At 42.0% G+C, this 10,218-nt stretch overlaps 1 protein-coding gene across 1 annotated transcript; it reads right to left on the bottom strand.

Moving 5' to 3' along the window:
• Positions 1 to 4,268: 4,268 nt before the first annotated feature.
• Positions 4,269 to 9,991, bottom strand: LOC145423779 (uncharacterized). Its single transcript, XM_080296574.1, has 3 exons — positions 9,562 to 9,991; positions 5,556 to 6,656; positions 4,269 to 5,229 (listed from the first exon to the last, which is right to left on the bottom strand). Exons 1-3 carry the CDS (start codon positions 9,577 to 9,579, stop codon positions 4,543 to 4,545), a joined length of 1,806 nt encoding a protein of 601 aa, XP_080152700.1. The 5' UTR covers positions 9,580 to 9,991; the 3' UTR covers positions 4,269 to 4,542.
• Positions 9,992 to 10,218: the final 227 nt, after the last annotated feature.

Raw genomic sequence — 10,218 nt, 5'->3', positions numbered from 1 at the left:
CACACACACACACACACACACACACACACTCACATAACACCCACACACACACACATTTACATACAGTGCCTTGTCTTTGTAACCAAAGGGGGGTTGCAAGGGGAGGTGTTTTGTAAACTATTGTTTGAAGTTTGTCAATAAAAAGGCAGCGAGAGGAGGCCACCATTTGGGGTTCATTGTCGTGCTGGACACAGATGAGAGGCCTCCCTTGCGCAAGCGATCGAACGTTGTTGCCTTGCTTTTCTTTCATGGGAATAAGTCTTAGAGACAGCGGGGTCTGAGTTTAGACCCAACACAGTGCTCCATGTAATCAGAATCAGAATACTTTATTGATCCCTGGGGGAAATTATTTTTGTTACAGTGCTCCATTTTAAACCAACATTAAGACAAGACAGACAAGACACTAAATAAGAATAGTACAATATATACACATATATACATACATACATACATAAGTCACTCATAAATAAATAGCTGGAAAAGAAACATGTGTAGCTGTAGCAGCAAACAGTGTGTTAAGTGGATGCGTTGTACAGGGAGCCACAGGCAGGAAAGATTTCCTGTGTCGTTCAGTGGTGCTTTTCGGTAATCTCAGTCTCTCACTGAACGAGCTCCTGTGACTGACCAGCATGTCATGGAGTGGGTGGGAGGTGTTATCCAACATTGTCTTTATCTTGGACAGCATCCGCCTCTCCGACACCACCTTGAGGGAGTCCAGCTCCATCCCCACAACATTGCTGGCCTTACGGATTAGTTTATTAAGTCTGTTGGCATCTGCGACCCTCAGCCTGCTCACCCAGCATGCAACAGCATAGAGGATCGCACTGGCCACAACAGACTCATAGAAGATCCTCAGCATTTTCTGGCAGATGTTGAAGGACCTCAGTCGCCTCAAGAAATAGAGACGACTCTGGCCCTTCCTGTAAAGTGCTGTGGTCTTTTTAGCCCAGTCCAGTTTATTGTCAATGTGTACTCCAAGGTATTTATAGTCCTCCACAATGTCAACACTGACCCCATGGATTGAAACAGGGGTCAAGTGTTTCCTGGTCTTCCTGAAGTCCACGATCAGTTCCTTGGTCTTTGCCACGTTGAGCTGCAGATGATTCTGCTCACACCACGTGACAAAGGAGTCGATCACAGCCCGGTACTCTGTCTCATCATCCCTGCTGATGCATCCAACCACCGCAGAGTCATCAGAAAACTTCTGAAGATGGCAGGTCTCTGTGCAGTGGCTGAAGTCTGTGGTGTAGAGGGTGAAGAGGAAGGGGGAGAGGACAGTCCCCTGTGGCTGGATGGCAGTAGCGTGACTCCCCAGTCAGCCTTTGACCAGTCCAGTGTTTCTGTTTCAGTCATTTAAACATTGTGATATCCAGATAAGTGAAATAACTTCCACAGAATAGCAGCCGCATGACTACATGATTTCCCTAATCCGGCGATACAGGAACAGCCGACTGTCTCCACTACTCCACTTTCTCTTAGCATTAGCCATGCTAAGTGTTTAGCCTGATTAGCGTTCTGGCTCGGCTCTACAGGTGCTTTAAGAAAAATAAAGTCGTCTTGTTTGTTGAGCAGTACTTTATCAATGTTGTTGCTGTGCAGGTAATTATACGCCTCGGTGCTCTTATAATTACCCAATTCCTCGCCAACAACGCCTTCGGAAAATACAAGTCATTAATAATGTGGATGTAGCTAACAACGGGCCATAGTTTAAAGTCATCTACCGTGAGAAGTGACGAGCGAGGCGCTGCTACTGAACTGCTAAGATTTTTAAAACATCTCTACTGTCTATACACCTTTAATGTGTTGCCATTTACACCAGGTAAAAACACCTGATTCATTCCAGTTTCTCTGCTTTCACTTTGATTCATGTCAACATGAAGCCTGAACGTCTGTGATGAACACACTATCAGCATCACTGACATATTTCATCATTTAAAAACACTTCCTGTCACTGTGGTGGTTACAGTGACATCATGCAGTTTGTGCTTTGACCTCCAGAGGGCGACAAATCAGCACAGACAGAGAGCTCCATTCAAACTTTGCTGCCATCAGGAATAATTCTTCAAATATAATCATCAGTGTTTGAGCAGTTATGATATCAGGGACAATCTAGACATGTGTGACAATACTGAACATGTCACATGACACACCTCAAACATCATGTGATCCACTCTCAGTCTGCACTTTCATTCATGACTTCAACAGGTTGAAATGAGCTTTGAAGAAACATCAGTGAAATAAATCTTTCATGGATTCATGTGAGCAGCAGATCGACTTTACAAAGAATCAGTGGATTCATCTTCTGTTTTAGATGAACTTTGATCACTTCGAGCCATCTTAAGTCCGTTTGTTCTTCTCACTCACTAACGTCTCGTATGATTTCAGATCCCTGCTGTTCCCCAGCTGCCCTGTAGGTGGCCTCAGTGTGTCTCACACCATTTACAGATGATTACAGGTCGTTTACAGTTCAAACAGGTCCAACATAAGAAATATGCAGAAAATATCCTGCTATAACAGTTTGGGTCAAAGTGCAGATGTTCCAGATGTTCTGAGTCTCTCTGTGTTTCATGTTAACATGTAGATGTTGGACCAAAGTGAAGCTTTTTGATGTGACTGCAGGAATGTGAAGTGTAACTCTGAGCTGTAGGAAATGAAACTAAACGGACTTTTTCTCCTTTATTTATAGGAAAGTGTAGGAGAGCAACAGATGAACAAGTGTTACTGTAACAGGAAACACAAACACGTCATCAGAGGATCTTTATGTTCATCATCATCACTGTTTCCTTGTTCTGTCACAAACACACAACACTTCCTGCTCTCTCTCTCTGATGGATCTGACTGGCTGTTTCATTCCCAGGAGGTCAGGGCGTCACACAAACAGCTTTAACTGCACAACGACACACTTTAAATCATCTACAGACAAACCTGTGTGTTTGATTTATGAAGAAATAATAAAGACGTGTGTACAGCTGTCCATGAAGCAGCTTCTCACACAAACTCTGACACTTCAGCCACTTTAATTCCTGCAAAGCTGCGTAATAAAGAGCTGTGACTGCTATGAGCTGATGATGATGACTGCATGAAGCTCTCAGCTGAAGCTTCTTTCATTTATTTTAATGTTAATGTCGCCTTTTTAAACAAAATAATATTTTCCAGTTACAGAAATCATAAAGTCCAAACTAAAGTGCTACTGTTGCTATATGCATTTTATATAAATCATGGATGATGGTCCTGACATGAAGGAAGAGAAAGTTACAGGTTGCATCCTTTGACTTTGTCTCCGTGCCTTTGGGCGATTTTCAGAAGGACAGATGTTTCTGTTCAATTCTTAAATCAATTTTTTCAAACACAAACACTATTTTAAAGCTTCTAGAGAGTAAAATATTAATGATAATTATAATAACAATAATAAAAACAAAAGCTCTCAGATCCATCAAACCAAGCAGCAGAAAGAACAATAACTGAAGAGAAAACTTTAACCTTGTAGACTTCATTATGTTCCAGCTGCTCTACAGACGCTGTGACCTCGAACTTAAGCAGGTCGTAAAGTATGTGCAGCTCAATAACTTCATAATCAGACCCTGTGGTATTTAGGCAGCAGAACAACTAAGAATAACAACTACAAATAATGTTTTTAGGTTTCTGTTGTACTGCAAGGTTCTGTACAGGAGAACCAAACCAAGAGCAAATATTACGTCTCATTTACACCTGAGCACGAAGAGCCATCAACATTTAGCAAATTGAATCATCTTTGTTTAGATGCAAGAAGAATCATATAGAAATGAAAAAGTAGAAATAGAAATCCAGAGCAAAGATATCCTCTAATTCAGCGTAGCACATGTGCAGCTGCTGCGATTCACGTAAGCATTCGGCTCGTCGCTGTTGCAGATTTTTCTCTCGCTGTTCTGGCTCACAGCGCTGCAAACACAAAAATAAATATCCCCAAAGGTGTGAAAGGGAGCTAATTAGTAAGAGTATTGTTACTCTCCGCAGGAGTAGTCCAGCAGTAGAAATCAGTCCAATAACAAGGTGTGTAACATCTAGCAGGGTGACAGAAAAACCCAGGGTAACTTCTAAGGACCTCAACGTCTCTCTCACATTGTGTTTTTTAAACATGCTTCCATTTGTCACTTCAGTCTTTACTCTGAAATACAGGAAGAGAAATCATGGCTGAAATAATTTCTCATGAAACCAGGGGTGTGGTCCAACAGTCAGTTTGGTGAGGAAGGTTCCTAAATGAGAGAAGCTAAGGAGGAGGAAGGAGGAGCTAAAGCTGAAAGGACAGTTTATTTATGCCATCAGTGAAGATATTTAACATTTGAATTTTTTATTTAACATTTGCAAGATTCAATAACATAAAGAACCTGAACAAGGAAACATTTATCTGCATCAAAATACATTAAAACAAAAACTTTATAATAGGAAACAGTTTTCAAACAACTGATGAAAAGAAAGCTAACCACTTGACATGAACTCTACAGTAGGACAGTTTTGAAAGCTTAAAATGGAACTAGGGGAAGAGTTTGATTCACAGCTGCCTCATCAGATTTTTACAGGAGATTCTATCTGAACTCTGTGGAGCCTGATCTCAAGCTTTTTGAGTCTGACACAGAAACCAGAGGATCTTTCTGTGTCTTCAGATTCACTGTGATCCAGTGATGGGAGTGATTTCAGCCCTGAGTGATCGCGCTGATGTTTGCACAGAGCAGACAATGAGGTGAATGTTTGGGCACATTGGTAACAGTGAAACAGTTTATTAGTAACGTGGGATCGTTTGTGTGCAGAGTATGAACTGAGATTCCTGAAGCTCTTGTCACACTGGTCACAGCTGTAGTTTCCTTCCATGTGTGTACGTTCATGAATGTTACGACTACCTGACTGTGAGAAGCTTCTGTCACAGTGTCTGCACTTGTGTGGTTTCTCTCCTGTGTGGACTCGTTTGTGTGATTTAAGCTCACCTGCAGTGGTGAAGGATGACCCACACTGATCACAGAGGTGCTTTTTAACCCCACTGTGAATCAGTTCATGTCGTTTTAACTCACTTGATGTGGTGAAGCTTCTCCCACATTCTTTGCAGTATTTCCGTTTGTCTCCAGTGTGTCTATGTTGATGTACTTTTAGGGTCTTTTGCCGACTGAAAGTTTTTCCACAGAGGTCACAATGAAAGTCTTTCCCACCACCACAGTGATGACAGGGTTGAGAACTGGATCCATCTGTGTCGCTCTGCTTCTAAACAAAGACACAAAGACAGTGTAAGTCAGTCCTTCAACATTTGTATCCTGAACGTCGCCTGAAATAAAGAGCATCTCTGCAGACGTCCAACTACATTTGACTGTTTCAGTTAACACACTCAGTTTACTGGGCTGCAATAACTACAATACTACCACCATAATACTACAGTAATACTAAAATCATAACTGAAAGGAAAATCTGAATAATCACTCAAGAGCTGCTTTTCCATGCAGTAGAATTGCTAACATGCTAACACAGTTTAATGAGCAGAGTTGTTCCAAACAGTCAGGCTAAAATGACAAGATAACAATATAAATACATACCTCACAGTAGCTGCACTTGTAGAGTCTCTTTCTGGTGTGGATCTGTTGGTGTTCTCTCAGGTGATGTGGAGATTTAAAAGTCTTCTCACACAGGTCACATTGATAAGGTCTCTCCTCAGTGTGGGTAAACATGTGTCGTTGTAAGTCTGCGTCTCTTGTAAAGTATTTGCCACACTGTTCACAGCAGTACACATCATGTCTGGTGTGAATGCGTAGGTGTGTATTTCGGCTCCCTCTCTGGCTGAAAGTTTTTCCACAGATGTCACAGCTGTATGCCTTAATTCCAGAGTGGGTAACTAGATGCCTCTGTAAGTGGCTACTTTGAGTAAAAGCTCTGCCACACTCGTCACAGCTGTATGCCTTAATTCCAGAGTGGGTAACTAGATGCCTCTGTAAGTGGCTACTGCGAGTAAAAGCTCTGCCACACTCGTCACAGCTGTATGCCTTAATTCCAGAGTGGGTAACTAGATGCCTCTGTAAGTGGCTACTTTGAGTAAAAGCTCTGCCACACTGATCACAGCTGTACGCTTTAACTCCACTGTGGATGAGTTGGTGTTGTTTTAGGGAACGCTTGAAGGAAAAAGACTTTCCACACAAGTCACAGCTGAACGGTCTCTCTCCAGTGTGGATGACCTGATGCTGTTTTAGTGAAGCCCTCACAGTAAACTCCATCCCACACTCGTCACAGCTGTATGGCTTAATTCCAGAGTGGGTAACTAGATGACTCTGTAAGTACCTACTTTGAGTAAAAGCTCTGCCACACTGATCACAGCTGTATGGCTTAATTCCAGAGTGGGTAACTAGATGCTTCTGTAAGCTGCTACTTTGAGTAAAAGCTCTGCCACACTGATCACAGCTGTACGCTTTAACTCCACTGTGGATGAGTTGGTGTTGTTTTAGGGAACGCTTGAAGGAAAAAGACTTTCCACACAAGTCACAGCTGAACGGTCTCTCTCCAGTGTGGATGACCTGATGCTGTTTTAGTGAAGCCCTCACAGTAAAACCCTTCCCACACTCGTCACAGGTGTGTTTTTTCTCTCCCTTTCTTCTGTGAGGTTTGTCGGCCTCCTGAGAGCGCTGACTTCTGGCTCCATGTTGGTCCTGCAGTGACAGAGATACAAACAGAGGCAGTGAGTGAAATGCAGTCGTGGAACAAACTCAACCTTCAAACTCCATTAACACTAGTTTTAAACCTGAAGGTGGAGCGTGGCACCAAACACCTTAAAGGTCTCTTATCCCCACCTGCTGGTAGTTCTAACACATTACATCCAACCTGCTGTTAATCCAAGAAAGGTTATTATGCATTTTATCAATATTAGTATAGTATGAACATCTTCACACTAATCTGGACGCCTTATTCTGGACTAACTGAAGTCTGTTAAGATCTGTCTTATTAGCTGCTGACCAAATGATTGAACAATACTCCAGATGAGACATTACTAGTGCATTAATGACATCTTTCATAATGAAGAAGTGATACACAAAGAGCATTTCATATCCATAGCTATGCCTTGTCGGCAGAGTTATGTGGCATTAGTGATGTTTGTACTTTCAGCGTTAACTTGGTTTTAAAGCCTTTAAAATATACGCCGTTCAATAGTCGACCTTAATCTGACAGAGAATGTGATGATTTTGTGGATAATTAAAGTCAGTCATATATCCACAAACACAACAAGCTGAAAGTCAGTGATGCTGCTCGGTTTGCAGTCCTGAACATCACGGCACAAGCAGGATCCACTGCACTGTTAATGTTAGCTGTGTTATATTGCTGCCTCTGTTCGGTGGTGTCGAGCCAAACGCACTTTAACGTGTGTTTGAACGAGCTGACGGTTCACTCGTTAAGCTGAAAGAAAGATGCTTTAATCACAGCAGTCACACATGTGTCCACTGCACCATCTGGAACTCTTCTTGTTTACACTCGTAATAACACAAACACTAAATCCTGCTTCTCTGGTGCTGTTGTGTAGCAGTGTGTACACCTGAGACTGTCACCTGTCTGTCTGTCCTGCACTCTCTGTTTCTTTCTCTCTGATTGTGGAATAAAAGTATGAACATGTGTTTATAAGTTACACTTGTGTTTGAATCCTGCAGCTTATCACACATTTGATTTCCATGTGTGACGACTGCAAGTGTCCAGAGTGAGGACAGACTGAGGGAGCCACTGCTGCACATCATCTGTGAGGCTTTGCAGCCCTGATGATCCACCAGGACAAACTCAGCAGTGTGTGAGGAAGAGGAGGAGGAAGAGCCAGCAGCAGCTGACAGATGGAGAGAATAGACAGACTGTTCCCTGTTTGTGAAGGACTGCTAGGAAAGTTTAACATAACTGTCTGTGCTGAATCAGTCTTATTAGGTAATGTTCAAATAATGTGATCATCCCAGTGTTTTCAGTGTGGGAGAAAGTACTCAGAGTACTCAGGGCCTTCAAGCTACACACTATGAAAGGCAGCAACAAGTTTAATGTTCAGAAACCTAAAGTCTGTATCAGCAGCAGAATGGAGCTAAAATAAATGTTGGTTTCAGTTCTATGAAGCTTTGAGTATTTTGGATCAGTAGCTGCTGTGTTTGTTGCATCATATTGCTGTAACTGTTTATATGCTTTATATATTCTGAGCTAAGTTGATCTATAGTGTTACATCATATTCTATAAGGATGTTATGTGTTTGTAGACTTTCTGCCCAGTTTGACCCATTTAGCAGAAGTCAGCCTGTTTAAGGCTCTGATATCTATTCTGTGTGACTTACAGCAGTTATGACAGGGTCTGATTTTCTCACCCAATAAAGGAATATTTCATATATCAGTCGACTCTTCATTCTATCAGACACAGTTATCACAGCTCCTACATTTGCTTTTTACACATATATGTAAGCATTGAGCCACATTTAGTACCAACATATTAAATGAACAATATTTGTCTCTTATATATGATACATCTGTATACACACTGTCACAGATACTTGTCTGTGAGTGAAGTGATTAATATAATAACTATAATATTGGCCATATTATATTTACATTACCACAGTGAGATGACTTTAGTCTCATGAACAACATCAGCTAATTGTTATTTACAGCTAATCTTAAACGACTGTTCAGCACAGAAATGAAGCCCAACAATCATGTTTCACAGTCCTGTGGTCTCAGCCTCAGATACTCATCAAATCACACAGAGCTCATGTAGAAACAAATGAACTAAATATGTTCTCCTTCATTTCTGTCAAACAAAGCTGTATGAAACGTTTCCAGCTGTTAGTATCATGGTTGCTAGGCAACCTGGGCAGCGCGACGGAGGCTAGACATCCCATTTCACGAGCCTACGAGCCTCGCACTTCGGCCTTAGCGGTCTTTGAGTACGCGGCCCTTGAGGACTTTAAAGCTGTAGAACCTGAATCGGGATACAGCCATGATGATCTCCAGCCTCGTGCTCGCCAACATTCTCACCTGAGTTAAGAAGACGATCACTGAAATGGTCTCAGCAGGTCCTTTGATGACAGCAATGAAATGCAGTGGTAAGGCTTTTTGGGGATTAAGTTCGTTTTCATGGCAAAGAAGGACGATGCAGTTCATCTGATCACTCCTCATAACATTCTGGAGTGCAGGCAAAATGCTATTATAAAAACTTAAGCAGCAACTTCTCCAGGTTCCAATATTTATGCAATTCTCAAACCTTTTGGCCACGACTGTATAACCTCTTCTGAAGTTTAGTGGATATTATACATGGTTATGCTCAGGATGTGTCGGCTAGTTTCCACTGGAAACGCCTTTTGGTTAAACTGTCAGCGAGGAATTTGCATTTGCACTGTTACATTTTTATATAACTTTAATGCACATAAACAACAGCTGCTTGTTTCAGTGAAAATACATTGATGGCTTTTTAATAAAGTTGTGCAGCTGTAAAGTATTTTGTCTGGTGTCAATTCTATCGTCAGCTACATCGTTATGGCAAATGTTCAAATGTATATGGTGATAAATATCTTTGGTCATATGGTCCTGCTCTGTCTGTCACCTTCTGTGTTGAGCTCATTGTTTCCTCTGTAGTGGCTGAGCTGAGTCCAAGTAGCTGAAAATGTTCCTCTGCTGCTCCGTCAGACTCTCCTCCTCCTGCTGATCAGCTGGGACACAAAACAGATCTTTGTTAGGCTCCACACTGCACTGAAGAGTCAAAGTGTCTCATATGTTCATCTGACAAGTAAAAGAACACATTTTTGTTTCCCGAGGTGGGCAACTTGTTGGAAACAAACACAAAAGCTTTGAGCACTGATACCTGCCATTGCTGGCATTGAAAGATGCAACGCCAGCAATGTGGATTGTCAAGACTCAAACCAATCATCAAGCAAAGACAACAGGGATCATTTGTTTCTGTTTATTTAGCATTCACAGCATTTGTAGTTGCCTTCTGTGCAGGGGAAGTCCACGCACACTGTGTGGTACCGCCATCCGCAGAAGGTGCATTCAACCTCTGTAAGAGAAACGAGATTGTCTGAGACTGAAATGATATTCACTAAAGAAGTGGTGATTTGTAAAACTTCACATTTTGATCCGGGACGTACTCTGCATGAAAACAAGCGCTCACTCTTCCTGCTCAACAAATGACAAGGGCGGAGCCTTATACCACGTGATACAGAAGCTGTGCCGTGTGATGCTAAAATTAGCAGGGAAAAAC

Source organism: Astatotilapia calliptera, chromosome 3 (assembly GCF_964374335.1).
Source record: "Astatotilapia calliptera chromosome 3, fAstCal68.1, whole genome shotgun sequence".
In the NCBI taxonomy this organism is placed as follows: domain Eukaryota; kingdom Metazoa; phylum Chordata; class Actinopteri; order Cichliformes; family Cichlidae; genus Astatotilapia; species Astatotilapia calliptera.
The sequence above is the reverse complement of the archived record's forward strand: the minus strand, read 5'-3'. Positions and strand labels throughout refer to the sequence as shown.